General features: G+C 46.1%; 1 protein-coding gene across 1 annotated transcript in view; it reads left to right on the top strand.

Annotated features, from left to right (window-relative positions):
- The window catches only part of FOCAD (focadhesin), a 1,210,644-nt gene that overhangs the window by 690,649 nt on the left and 504,942 nt on the right, over window positions 1–15,053 (top strand). The window contains exon 22 of the mRNA XM_078675948.1: window positions 5,357–5,545. Within this exon, the coding sequence (XP_078532074.1) occupies window positions 5,357–5,545 (189 nt within the window). The remainder of the gene's footprint in view (window positions 1–5,356; window positions 5,546–15,053) is intronic.

Raw genomic sequence — 15,053 nt, 5'->3', positions numbered from 1 at the left:
AAAAGTCAGGCTCTGATGCCAGCATGCTGGTTGGTGCTTTACCTCTTCCGTGCTCGTGACGGAACCACGCCGTCATGAGACACGGCCGGCGTGTGCTCATGGCGGCGTGGTTCCGTCATGCTGCGGCCGCTCCGCCCACGCGGCATTAATTCCCCGCCTGTGCGGGCAAAAAAATGAGCGGGCGGGGCCGTGACGGAACCACACCGTCAGGAGCACACACCACCCGTGTCTCATGACGGCGCAGTTCCGTCACGAGGATGGAAGCGATGGAAGCGCCGCGCTCACCCCCCAGCGCCGTGGCGGAATTCGCGCTGCAGTGAAGGGGTTAACGTAGTCCGGCGTGGGGGGCACGTCTGGAGCCACGGGCTGCACGTGCCACGCTAGAGCCCTTTTGCTGAGGAAAAGCTAGTCTAAGCCAGTGTGAAGCCTGGAAGGATAATTCTTAAGGCGAAGGAATATTATGCATCCACCAGGTACTTCTTTACTGAAGGGAACTTTTTCTTTCTGTTAATTAACTTTTAGCGACTTTCTGTATATTTTGTGTCAAGGAGAGAAGATGTCTGATGTAAATAACTAGTCTAGTTGAATTGTTTTTTTGCATTTTTAACCATACAGCTAGCTGACTGCGATGGGCAGCACAAGGTTCGAATTCAGCATTCTAATATGAAAGAAGAATGTAATTGTGAAGGTGCATATTTTTTTAATCCTTATGGTTGATATAAATTGTCCGTAATTGTAGCATTTATTTTTTCTATTTATTTTAATAATATATTGTCGTCCAGCTTGGAGAGAAGCGTGCTCGAGTCATAAATTTTGATGTGCCTTCGTTCTATGGTGGGAAAATTGTATCCCCCTAAGCATCTCATAGCTGAAGAAAACCACACATCAGTAATAAAAACTTGGCTCATGGCGGTAAATGGGATGTAACTGAGAGATTCTTAGGACAGTAATGACCGTGTTCAGTGGCCGGTTGATTACATTCAGCTGACTTCAAAGGATATGCCTGGTGGTAGAAGACATGTGAGGTGTACTGGCGTGAGCAGGCTTATTTTGCAAACTGCTTGCAGGTGCGACAACAAGGGAATGTGCAAACGATGGTTCCTTTTATCTCTTCACCGTAGAAAGTGGTACCAAATGGAGTAGGTGGGAAATAACCGGCACTACTTAGTGTTGAAGATGAAGCAAGCAACATATTACAGCCAGCAAAGGGCAGTGATAAAAGGATAATTTGACTTAAGGGAGCCATTTTGAGATGCAGGAGGCATCACAGTCATCTCAGCAACTTTGAAAACATGAGGGCCTACTGGTAGTAGTATACAAGGAATGAATCCATGCTATAGTTTCAGGATAGCTACAAGGGTTGCATTTATATATAGTTCTTATATGTGAATCTTATAGAGTCACTGATCTTTAGGTAACTCTCCCTTCGATCACACTCCCGCGGACCAGCGACGACCTTTCCACTTTTTTTTATTTAAAGCCAAAACGTTACGGACCCAGACAACATTATGTGGCATGCTTATTTGTATTGACATCTGCCTAGTTCAATCCCTCAGACTACTTTCATTCCTTTTCAGTGAACTATGTACAGATCAATGTGTGACATTTCTATCACGTTAGCAGGTGATAATGAGTACAATACAAGCGTTCCAGGAGGCTGTAACTGAACCTTAATTTGGCAAAATAAATGGGGAAAAACTTATCAAAAATGAATTCGCGGCTTGCAATAGTCTTGCTTTGCCATTCCCTGCACCGTTTTTTCACGCTTTTTTGAGTACATTAAGGACTGACCTGGAGTCCGCACGTTAAATCACTTCTGAGTCTGTGTTTTGCAAGTTTTAGTATGATTAATTCACCATAAAGAGAAACAAAATGTTTCTTACGACACGTTAAGACAAGCGTTTACCTAGACGGACTCATTGTACAGATTTTTTAAAGCGCTTCCTGATAAATTTGTTATATCACGCCTTTCATTGAAACACCTGTGGTGGCGGTTAAGGGACTGTTCTTTTTTTTTTTTCGGGGGTGGTGGGGTTAATGATATCTTGTTTTTAGAGCATCAGTTTAGATGTAGTAATGATAAGCATCTTGGAAACTGTTCAGCTAACCCAGCTTTTTTTCAAAAGGATACAATTCAGAACACAACAAGTGTCGCCTGACAGTAACCACAGAAAGCTGCATGTCTGCTACTTAGGGTGGTTGTTGTGTGCGAATGGATGCTGGTTAGCACCTGCTGCACTTTGCTCTACCCTTGTAAAACGCGTTTCTAAATTCTACTAAATAAACTGGATAAAAACTGGTGCAGCGAGAGAGTCAGGATGCCTGGCTACGTGTGTTTTGAAGTTGCCTATAAGGAACCTGCTCCACCAGCTGCGTATAAAACGGCAGTGGCAAAGCCAATAGGTTTCACGCTTGGACTCGGGAGCTGACAAAGCTAAGAAAAGGCCTTTTGCAGTGCAAAACAATAAAAAAAGAATGCTTTTTGTATACAGTGTGTGGATAAGAAAGAAATACATGTGTGATGACAGATGTAAAATAGTCCCTGATGCGGATGTAAAATAGTCCCTGATGTATTCCGGTGGAAACAGGAGGATAGGCTCAAAGAGCCAATAGTAAGAAGGCAGGACTACCATAACCCTGTAGGTTTATCCAGGAAGTAATTGACCGTGTCTGAAGCCAGTGGGTAAAGAGTCCTGACCCAAGGAATTTAGTGACTGAAGGAGGCTGAACCAAGGACACTTAGAGTATGTGTGAAATACAGTAAGATCTCTCTGAATGGTGCACGCATCGTTATATGTCAAACCGAATACAATGATGTTGGGCGCAATGGGCTGCTCATGCAAATGGCTGTATTATTAAAACAGAGTCCATTTTCTATTTTAACCTGCAAGTACCAGCTGTAATGCTTCGATCGAAGCAATTCTATTTTATTTATGTATGTGTTTGGAGTGGCAAGACGCTGGATCAGGGGCGGCCTTAGGCATGTGCAAGCTGTGCACCTGCACTGGGCCGCCAAACCCCAGGGGCCGTCACGCCAATATATATCCTTAATATAATAATCCTCTGAGGATGGATACATATTTGCGTGGCGGCCCCTGGCAGGTATTTGGCGGCCTCCGGCTCTGTTCCACTTCCAAACACCCTGACCCCCCCCCCCCCCCGCCCCCCTTCACTGGCCTCTGCGCCTGCGTTCCTCCTGGTTCCTGATTGGCTTCTTTTTTTTCCTACCCACTGTTGGCCCGCTGGTACAGGTGTATATAACATTGCAAGCAAAATGAAGAGAATTCGAGTACACAAATCTGGTTATTCGAAACGAAAGATAAAGACGGCTCAGCAGGCTTTCGTAGCGTCACAGGTAGGAGCAATCCTGAACTTTATCACCCAAGGGAAACCTAAAGATGGAGAATCCTCCGGCCAGAGTACTGCTGATGCGCTAGGTAAAACAGGCACTGACGACCATAAACCAGAACAAAAAAATTAAGATATCCATGAGCAGAATGATACTCACGAGCAGACCAATGAAAATGAAAAAGGTGACACTGAAATTGATATAAACATGCAGCAATTACCAACTCAGGATGAGGATAATTACAAAAGACCCTTATCAATATTAATGTTTCCGGGTAAAGAGGCCACCAATTCTTTCTCTGTGGGGGGCTGTGGGTGGGGGGCCCCTGTCATGGCCCCGGCACTGCAGCCGCCTGTTCCAGTCCCTCACGTTGTGTGTCCCAATACCCTCCTCCTCCTAAATGTTATCGTTCTGAGACGAATTCGGAAGGGTAGGAGCAGCCGCAGGTACTGGTCATCTAATGCCTTTTCTGGACGTTTTATTAAAACACCTTCATGAGCTCCGGGGGGGCTCCGCCCCGCCCGGACCCCCTCTTCCGGGGCCCCCTACCTACGCTCCCTGCCCAGGGCCGCCATGAGCCTAGAGCCCCCCCCCCCTGGCTGGATGTAGAGCATTTATGAGTCATCGTAAGCATACAGCATTGAAATAAAACTAGGGGTCTTATGCTGCATGAACAGTCACAGCGTTCTTGACTTCGAGTTTAAGTCGCAACACTTTTACTTGGAGTTTATTTCACATATAACTGTTACTGGATTGTTTATTAATGTTATCTGTGGCCCATATCCTTGCTGTACATATTCAACACAAGAGATGGCTTAGCAGTGAGTACAGCTTTTGATACTATTTAAGTGCACACATTTAGCTTGGGGACAGTTTCAGACAAACTTGCTATCCCCACACGCCTCTTACGTGCAAGTAAAGGTAAAGCCATGCATTCTCCAGCTGGATAAATCCCCTTCCCGACACTTCCCCCGTTTGTAATGGGAGGTGCATGTGCAGGGGTGGATTGAAAATATGTGATAGACCCCTGCTCTGGCAGACAAGATAGACACTCTGTATCTGACCTTCTTACATGCACCTTATATTGCAGTGGGTGTTGGTGAAAGCCTGGAGCCAGCTCATGTAACCATTTTCTTCACCCAAAACCCCTTGCAATGGTAGGTGCTGATTCAGTAGCCTATTGTGTACACAATATTGAGCTGCAAGATATGAATATCATTTGCTGTGAAAGTGCAACCTTTGAGCAACCTGTAGCCAATCTCTTTGCTGTCATCAGTGAAATAGTTTACTATTGCTGCCTATCATGTAAATAGGGAATTTAGGGCAGATGACTCTCATTGCCCTACTGTTGAGCTCTCCCTCTAAAAACTAGTAAGGGTATTACGGTATTCTGTGCCACAGTTGTTGGTGACTACGTGTCTCCTAAGGATGCCTACCTGTTTGTTTAAAGATCTACAAATACATCGCTCTTTAGTTGAGACTTGTGCACATTCAGTGTCAAAAGCAAGATTACTTTTATTGTTTTTATACATATCCTACAGGAGGCCATGACGTGAATGGGGCTATGGGGGTATGGTTGGGTCATGGTACCCCACTCTTGTCTTTAATCAGCCCCCTATCCTGCTGCTCACTGGGTATATGCCAGTAGAAGAATGACTCTTTTTTCCCTCGGTGTGACCCGCCCTCCAATACAAAAAAAAAAGATGAAGAGTGAAAAAGAAGCAAAAGAGAAATTACCTACATTAGCACATAAAGACAGAACAAAAATGATGAATATCTCCTACTTACTGTCAGGATATCCAGGAAGAACCAAAGTATGGATCCAAGTGTTCACTGTCCCAGCCTAGGCATGTGCTCTCTAACCAGAAGTAGAAGAGCGATGCACTAAAACGATGTGGTTTATTGCATCAGTGACATTATGCCTAGGTGCTCAGCAGATGACTTACTTTGTCTTGAGGGTTTGGGAGTAATTTGTATCCTTTAAAACATTTTTGTTTCGTTTTTCAGCATTTGCCAAATTTGTAACGTCCCTTGTGCAGCAAGAAATGGCCAGCATGCCACGCGGTGTGTATCACTCTGCATTAAGGGGAGGAGCCCTTCGTTCTGACCAGGGCAAGACCATTGCTGGGATACCAAACTTCATGCTGAAGATGTATGAGAAGAATAAGCAACCTGGCCTGAAACCGGGCCTGGCAGGTGAGTCTCATCTTCTAGTAATAGTAAAGCTGTGCAGGGATATCTCTTCTACAGCTATTGGTACATCTTAGTAAATGTGAATATTATTAGGCGCATAAAATTGTTGCTACTCGACAGCTTTCACTCTTTAAATGAACCCAGATTTTGAAGGGTTTGTATGTTATTGCTTTTTGCCCTTTTCTTTTTCTAGATGATCAGATCAGCTTTGAGCCTTTTCAGTCTAATCAATCTCCCCACTCACCATATCCCTACCATGTTAGTGACCTACAAAATGGCGTGCTGGTTGTATATCCACGCAATACAGAGCCATTTTGAAAAGAATATATTTCCGTCCTTCTGACTGGACTCTGGTTTTAAATAAAATTGTATTTTCAGAAAATGGCAAGGCGATGTTTAATGAAAGTGAGTTATTTTACTATGAATGACAAGCTGTTATTTCACTGGGATCTTAGCTTATTTTTATTTACAAATTATACCGAGGTTAGTTTATTCTCTTCCTAATAAAAGTTTTAAGATGACATCTGTTTCTTTTCTGGAGCTCATTCATTGACTGTGACTTCTGCCCAGAAGGCACCACAGCTGCATCTGTTGCTTGGATGCTATTCTTGCATGCGTACTACTTACAAATAAACTACAGACGTCATATTGCCCAAGACAAACCTCGAATTTGTCCCTTAAAAAAAAAACTCTACTGCCATATTGACTAGTTTTTTATGTTCTTGTTTAATTATTTCATTATAAGTTTGGTTCATTGCCTTGTAACACATACCTGTTAGCAGCAAATCAGGGCGCTAGCTCAAGGCCTCTTGCTGTAGACGTGAACGTGTGTTGATAGGTGGTATGTGTTTCTTACATTTTATGAAACCAATCTGTTTATTCCTCACGATCCATAGCAATAGTTACACAGCTGAGTGCCTACAACCAGTGGCTGGCAGCGATTGAGCAGGGTTGCAATTCTACACAGCTTTTGTGCCTACAATCCGGGGACTGGCAGCGTTAGAATTATCATGTTACTCCAGGAGATAAACAATACAACCCAGAGGAACAATAGAACTACCCCCTTTGAAAAAAAGGAAAAAAATAAATAAATCCCCCATTCCACCCACCACCCTTTCCTGCACCTATCATGCACTCCTCTAGGTTTTGTATGTATTGGAGTTAGACTAGTGCCTTTATTGTTCTGCGGGAGCGGATGCTACATCTGGCCTAGCCCCAGCCTTGGTTCCTGGGAGGAGATGCAAAATCTGTAAGTATTTTGGACATGTGACCTCTCGCAGTTCCTTCAAGAGAATCTGGAGAAAGAGGTCCCAGAGCTCGGCATAGGTTTCCAGTTTATGTTCTACTGCCAAGGACATGTGTTCCATGGCTAACATAAACCAAAGTTTGTGTAGTTATGCTGTGTGGTCTGGGATATTAGAAGAGGCCCATCAGGCTTGGATACTGTAGTGCTAATGCAATCTGTCTCCCCTTCAGAGAGCGTAGGGGGAAAGTCAGGGGATTTGGTAGCCCCAGAAGGGTATATGCTGGGAAGCGAGGTGTTGTATATGCTGGGAAGCGAGGTGTTGAATGCTTTGTCTATATTGTCTAAGACCAGCTCCCAAAAGTGAACCAGCCTTGGGCAATGCCAGTGTAAGTGTATCAAAGAGCCCGCCAGGCCGCATCACCCCCAGCATCGCTCTGAACGATTCTTATCCCAGTAGTGAATGCGGGCTGGGGTGTAATACCAGTATGATATCACTTTTTAGGCAGATTCCGTCCCTGCAGTGTTATATGCTGTGCTGTGCAGTGTATGTCTGCCCATTCTTTATCTGAGAGTACTCTGCCTCAGTTGTTTCGTAAAATACGCTTGAAATTGTTCTTCATGGAAAGGCAAGACTTCACACCAGATTCCCATACAGGACTCCAACCACCATCGACTTTCTACCCTAACAATGGCATGATACCACCTGAACTCCTAACATTTGAGAAACTAGTACAGGAATAGAGACTTTCAAAAACAACAAAAAATACATCCCATACAATATTGGTCTAGAAGAATGTAAAGCTCTATAGAGTCTAAAAAAAGACCAATCCATCATATTGAAGCCGGCTGACAAAGGGGGAGGAATTGTTGTCCAAAATCGAGAAGACTACGACTCAGAGATTAACAAACAAATAGGAGAAGAGAAACATTACAAAAAACTAGAATGTAATTCACAGACAGCGATAGCTCAGGAGATTTTACACATCATAACAGAAGGAAAGGAACAAGGCTTTCTCACCATGAAGAAATTTGAATTCCTTAATGCAGAGCATCCTAGAACTCCTGTCCTATATACCATCCCCAAAATTCACAAAAGTACCACAAATCCTCCAGAACGCCCCATCCTCTCTGGGTGTGGGTCAGTCCTAGAACCTATTTTGAAATATATAGATTCTTTATCAAGGACTATGTTCCACTGCAAGATACATACGTTAGACTCTATGCACATGATTAATCTCGTAGAAAACAGACCATGCAACATTGAGACAGATTGGCTAGCTACATTGGACATTTCCTCTCTCTACACTAACATACCACAACAGGAGGCTATCTCGGTGATAACCAGCCTTCTAGACACAAGACCAAGGCCCACACAGTGCCCACTGATTTTATTGTCTCACTACTACGTGTTGCATTAACACATAATTACTTTGTCTCAAATGATACTTTTTATCAACAGTGCTCTGGTAAAAGTATGGGAGCAATTTTTGCTCCAAATTTGGCAAATACATACATGCATTATGTAGAACATCAATTTGCCCTCAGCGACGCCAACATATATCGCCCCAGTATACAGTGCTGGAGGCGGTACATTGATGATATTTTTCTAATATGGTCGGGACGTGAATTGAGCTTCAATGAGTTTGTAGTATATCTGAACACAATACAAAGACATCTCACCTTTACCTCCGCTACACATAAATCCAATATTGCCTTTCAAGACCTGAATATATAATATGAAGGGGGGGACACTGTACACATCTCGCCTTGATGCCCTTCTGTGTTAAGTTTGCGCATTACAAGACACCTATTCATTCATTCATTCATCTCTACATAGGAAACCAACAGAGAGAAATACACTACTCGCTTACAAGCCAACACCTACGAGCACTAAGGGATGGCCTACCCTTCGGGCAGTTTCTTCGACTGCGCCGTAATTGTACTTAAAAAGAGGACAATATGAGGGAAGCAAACACATTGAGAATTAAACTACTGGCTAGGGGCTATCTGAACAGGTTACTAAGAAAATCTCTCAAACGGGCCTGGTTCTGCCCGAGGGAGACGCCACTAGTTCCCAAAGAAAAATCTGTCAACAACAAACTGATCTGTGTCCCAACATTTTGGGGTACATACCCAACAAATCCGCAAATTGATCACAAAAAAACTGGCATATCATTAAAAGCATTGATCCCAGCATTGAGACTCCCATATTTGCCTATAAACGGGGCAAAAATATTAAAGATCACTTGATTCGGTCCTCACTAGAAGACTCCACTTCCAAGTTCAAATCACTACAAACCGCTTGGAGCCCACCAGAAATAAATGGTCTTTTTAAATGTGGTAATTGTGTGGCATGTGCATTCACCATGAACACAAAAACATTTGAATACGGGAATGTTAAACACACGCTGGAATGTTTTGCTAATTGCAAAACGAGAAATGTGGTATATTGCATAACATGTCCATGTGGGTTACTATATATCGGCCAAACCCAAAAACATATCAAAGCAAGGATAGGGCAACATCGCAGCCAGATTCGACACTCAGTGGCCAATGCCCCATTGGTAAACCATACACTAGTAAAAATCACACAGCCGATGACATAAAGTGGCAAGTAATTGACAAAGCAGCCACCCCAAAGAGAGGAGGAAATCTCACACAGATACTAGAACGGCTAGAATGTAGGTGGATAGAACGCACGGACTCGATTAACCGAGTGCTAAATTCGGCAGAAGAGTGGTGTGGATTTGTGACAACACTAAGGGTCTGATTCTGTAGCTAACGGTTCTAAATCTGCCACAAAGACTATACTGTCACCATCTAGTTTATTGCCATCGATAGCGGACCTAAGAACTAGGAATGTATGAGTTACATGTAACGAACTGGTACATCATAGCACCGCGATTGCCAGTCACTCTCATACCTTAGCATCGCACCATCAGTGGCGGGAGAGCACGTCCACTATGTGCATCAGACCTTATCTTACCCTTGAGTACGTCACAAGTCAAACCACACATGTGTACAAGCATGGATAATTGTTATACCTATAGCATTCTATATGAAACTATGTTATTTCCAAATAACTATACTACAGTAAATGTACTGTGCTTTAATGTAAATCTTAGAATGCATGTTTCATTGAAGTATTAGTGGTTTGCCACGATGTATACCTGCAAGGACATTTTTTTATCTTTATTTTTTTATTTTTTTTATCTTATTTTCATGTAAAATATTAGATACGTAATTTTTGAAAAATGAAACGTGCTGATGCTGCCGGAAATAAAATTTATAACTAGTGCTGTATATATGTAAATAGTGCTGTATATATTCAAATGGTTGCACATTTACATGTGGATACGTTGCCATGAATGTAATGGTTAAATATTGAGAATACGAGAATATATATGTCCCGGGACAACGTTGCATAGTTCATGCTGTGACTAATTGCATTTTCACGTGCCACGGTCTCTGACTGTTTACTACATCCACACGGCCCCCCCTACACAGTCTGTCCTCTATCCAGCGCCGGACTGGCAATAGCGGGCACCGGACAATCCCCCGGTGCACCACACGGGTGGGGGCCGGTTTTGGGAGCCCTGGGGGCCGTTTTTGTTACAAAATCGGCCCTGTACCAAAATCGGCCGAAAACCGGCCCCAGGTAAAGAGCTCGGGGGCACCTCCAACCCCTCAGTGGGGAGGGGGGGCCGGCCGAGCACTTTGCCAGGGCCGGTTGTGGTTCCCAGTCCAGCCCTGCCCCTATCTCCTTTTCCTGGCGCACGATTCACGCAGCCTAGACTGCTCTAGAACTCGATGTTCTACGGGCCAAAAAGCTGTCCTTAAAACGCCTTAGAAACCACTCAGCCCCTGTCATTGTACTTAGCTACGTGATTCACATCCGTACGCTCTCTGTCATCGCGGGAGACCACAGGAGCAGACTATTAATTTGACGGGTGAGATACGTGGACTACACATCATGAGTCCTCGTACGGTTACCCAACTGCAAAAGATCTCCTAAACTAGTTGTCATCCTTCCTGAAACTTCCAGTACACGAACAACTGACGGTGTTCTTTTTCTCTCGCTGTACTTTCTGGCGCCCACACGCACCCGATCGGGTAAGTGGGCCTGGGATTGGCGCTTAAATGCCATTGTTTGTTAAACAGTATGAAGTTCTCACGGCTACATTTTTTTATCACACACCGCCCTCACCTGTCCATAGCATATAACAGATAAACTTCAGAAGTGCCATCCGCCGCAAGCATTGTCTACCATTACCCTCACATGGGGTAAGTTCTGGTTTAATTACATTACCAGTGGTTTAATCAAGCTATACATTAACCAATGGTCTAATGAGCCTTATTTCTCTATCACACAGTGCGACAGGATCACGTCATCGGCATAAAGACTGTTTTATGGGAGCTCTTTCGGAATTTAATATTCTCAATTCTTGGGTTGTCTCGAATCTTTTGCGCTAGGGGCTCCAAGTAGAGAGCAAAAAGAAGAGGAGACAGGGGACAACCCTGTCTCGTACCACGGGCAATTGGGAATGAGTCCAAAGATGTCCCGTTAATTCGAACGAAAGCCCGGGGAGCGTAGTAAATGCAGCTAACTCACCTTATGAAGCCATCTCTGAACCCAAAGTGACACAGTGTCTCAAAAAAGTATTTCCAGCAGAACCTGCCAAATGCTTTTTCAGCGTCTATTGACAGAAAGAGTGCTTCTTGGCGTGATTTGTGGATCCCATCCATGAGGTGGAGGAGTCGTTTGGTGTTGCCCCCCCCTGCCGTGTGGGAATTAAGCCTGCTTGGTCTGGGTCACCCTGCAAGTATTTTTCTTCACCTTAACGCAATGAAACTTCTCACATTAGACAGTTCATAACATCTATCAGGTATTTCACCCCAAACACTACTCCTTTACATTCCAGTGTCATTGTCGTTCAATAGCCCAGTACTGACACTATTCCTTCGTCTTGTAGGTGTCCCTACCATTGTAGGTCCTGAAGAGACCCTTTATCTGCACACAGGGTCGAAACGCCGTTGACTATTAGAAAAGCGAACCATTACACAACCCTTGTTTATTATTAGAAGTGTTGACTGCATTATGTATACTTGATAATGGTCGCTTTTGTTTTAAAGGAAACCATGTACATATTTCACAAAATATGTCACTTTTTGCTATAGGTTCCTTACACTTTCATGGGGACACCATTCACCATTGTGATTTGCTTTCTATTTGTATGTTATTTCATTTTTGGGCTATGGCTATATATATAAAATAACAGAAATTGTTTACCGCAGATGTGTATTTTGTGGCTCTCTCTCAGGTTTTCTTTGCTAGCTCGTACCATTGCCATTGTCCATCTTGTTATTATTATTAATTAGTCACGTGTGCACGGGAGCCCTTGTTTCTGAATCTAACACTTTACTTACCCTAAGCTCCATGTGAGTAGGGTTCCTTGACCAACAGTTCTTCCTCCCAGCGCAGCCTCTTGGAATGCCGGTGAGGTGACCGAATGTCACACCTGCATGTAGTGAAAAGAGTCAGTTTGTGGGAGAGCGTACTCCTGTCGAAGTTGTTCAAAGGGAATAATCCCACCACGATCGAATAAGGAGCCCACCCGTTTACATACTAATTCTCTCCTCCTGTGAAATACCTCTGAACCCTGGCCTGAGGGGAAGTCATGATTATCTATTATCAGGGACATTGGGCAGGGGAATGTTGGTAGGCCCCTCTTCCAAGCTACCTTATGCCATACTTTCATTCTGGGCGAGGTCACCGGGGAGGAGTATAGTCCCCATGCCCTCTGTTTACGTGGGAGCCACTCGCCATATGTTTCTACCCGCCAGTGTTTGGTCCACAAAGGACCAATATTTCTCAGAGAGCTGGTGAATCCATTCGACTATATAGCGAAGGTGTGCTGCTAGCAGGTACCAATGGATCAGTGGAAGCCTCAGACCTCCCTCCCACCTGAGCTGTGTCATCTGAGTCAACGGGAGTCGCGGTCTCCTCCTCCCCAAATAAATCAATCAATCAATCAATCATAACACTTGTATAGCGCACTACTCACCCGGAAGGGTCTCAAGGCGCTTGGGGGAAGGGGTCCGCTACTGCTCGAACAGCCAGGTCTCCAGTTGTCTCCTGAAGGCGAGATGGTCCTGGGTCAGCCGAAGGTGGATGGGGAGGGAGTTCCATGTCTTGGCCGCCAGGTAGGAGAAGGATCTGCCTCCGGCGGTGGCTCTTCGGATGCGTGGTACGGCGGCGAGGGCGAGGCTAGTAGATCGTAGCTGGCGGGTGGGTGTGTAGAAGGTCAGGCGGTCGTTGAGGTACTTGGGGCCCAGGTCGTGGAGAGACTTGTGTGTGTGGGTGAGGAGCCTGAACGTGATCCTCTTGCTGACGGGGAGCCAGTGCAGGTCCTTCAGGTGGCCGGAGATGTGGCTGCGTCGGGGGATGTCCAGGATGATTCGGGCGGAGGCGTTCTGGATGCGTTAAAGTCTTTTCTGTAGCTTGGCTGTGGTTCCGGCGTAGAGGGTGTTTCCGTAGTCCAGTCGGCTGGTGACGAGTGTCTGAGTGACCGTCTTCCTGGTTTCGGTCGGGATCCATCGGAAGATCTTGCGGAGCATGCGAAGGGTGTGAAAGCATGATGAGGAGACGGCGTTGACTTGTCTGGTCATCGAGAGGGAGGAGTCCAGGATGAAGCCCAGGTTGCGTGCGTGGTCTGTTGGCTTGGGAGTGGTGCCCAGGGCGGGGGGCCACCAGGAGTCATCCCAGGCGGAGGGCGATGGTCCCAGGATGAGGACTTCCGTCTTGCCTGAGTTCAGTTTCAGGCGGCTGTTCTTCATCCATTCGGCGACGTCTTTCATCCCTTCGTGTAGGCTAGTTCTGGCGGTGTCGGGGTCTCTGGTGAGGGAGAGGATCAGCTGGGTGTCGTCGGCGTAGGAGATGATGTTGAGGTTGTGTTGGCGTGCGATGGCTGCAAGAGGTCTCATGTAGACGTTGAAGAGGGTGGGGCTGAGTGATGATCCTTGCGGAATGCCACAGATGACTTCGGTGGCTTCGGAACGAAACGGGGGGAGGCGGACTCTCTGTGTTCTTCCGACGAGGAACGAGATGATCCACTCCAGTGCCTTCTCTTGGATGCCGATGTTGCTGAGGCGTTGTACTAGGGTACGGTGGCAGACAGTGTCGAACGCTGCAGAGAGGTCCAGGAGGATGAGTGCCGCTGTTTCCCCGTTGTCGAGCAGGGCTCGGATGTCGTTGGTGGCTGCGATGAGGGCGGTCTCGGTGCTGTGGTTGGCTCTGAAACCGGACTGCGAGGGGTCGAGGGATCCGTTCGTCTCGAGGAAGGCGGCAAGCTGTCTGTTGACGATCTTCTCGATGACTTTGGCAGGAAAAGGGAGGAGCGAGATGGGGTGGAAGTTCTTGAGGTCGGTGGGGTCCGCTGTTGGTTTCTTCAGGAGGGCGCTGAGCTCGGCATGCTTCCAGCTGTCCGGGAAGGTGGCGGTGTTGAAGGAGGTGTTGATGATGTTCCGGAGTTGGGGTGCAATGGTGGAGTCGGCCTTGTTGAAGACGTGGTGGGGGCAGGGGTCGGTTGGAGATCCGGAGTGGATGGTGTTCATCGTGCGGGCTGTATCGTCGGTGGTCACCGTGGTCCAGGTGCGGAGGGTGGCGGTGGGGGGCGTTGGTTCGACGATTGGGTGCGTGGATGGTGCGCCGAAGCTGTTGTGGATGTCGGCGATCTTGCGGTGGAAGAACGTGACGAGAGAGTCGCAGAGATCTTGTGAAGGAGTGATGTCGTTGTTGCCGGTGCTGGGGTTGGAGAACTCCTTGACGATGCTGAAGAGTTCCTTGCTGTCGTGGGCGCTGTTGTCTAGTCGTTCCTTCAGTGATTTCTTCTTGGTGGTGCGGATAAGCTGGTGGTGCTTGCGGGTGGCGTGCTTGAGGGCGGTCATGTTGTCAGTGGTCTTGTCGAGGTGCCAGGCTTTCTCGAGGGTGCGGCAGGTCTTCTTGGAGTCCTTGAGTTCGTCGATAAATGTATTTATCGCTAGTTGCAATGTGTGAAGTGCTCTCGGCGGTGGTGTCAACTGCAGGGTTTGAAAGGTGTATAGAATGCGGGGGAGCACTGTCATCTTAACAGCAGCGATGCGCCTGGGCCACGCCAGTTTCAAGCGGGACCATCCATCTAGGGCCTTAGTAGTCTGTTCTATAAGTACCACATAATTAAGTGCTAATGTCTTAGGAATAGTAGGAGCCAGAGTAATGCTCCGATA

Source organism: Lissotriton helveticus, chromosome 2_1, assembly GCF_964261635.1.
Source record: "Lissotriton helveticus chromosome 2_1, aLisHel1.1, whole genome shotgun sequence".
NCBI classification, from domain to species: domain Eukaryota; kingdom Metazoa; phylum Chordata; class Amphibia; order Caudata; family Salamandridae; genus Lissotriton; species Lissotriton helveticus.
Note: the sequence above shows the minus strand (reverse complement) of the source record. Positions and strands in the feature narration are given on the sequence as shown.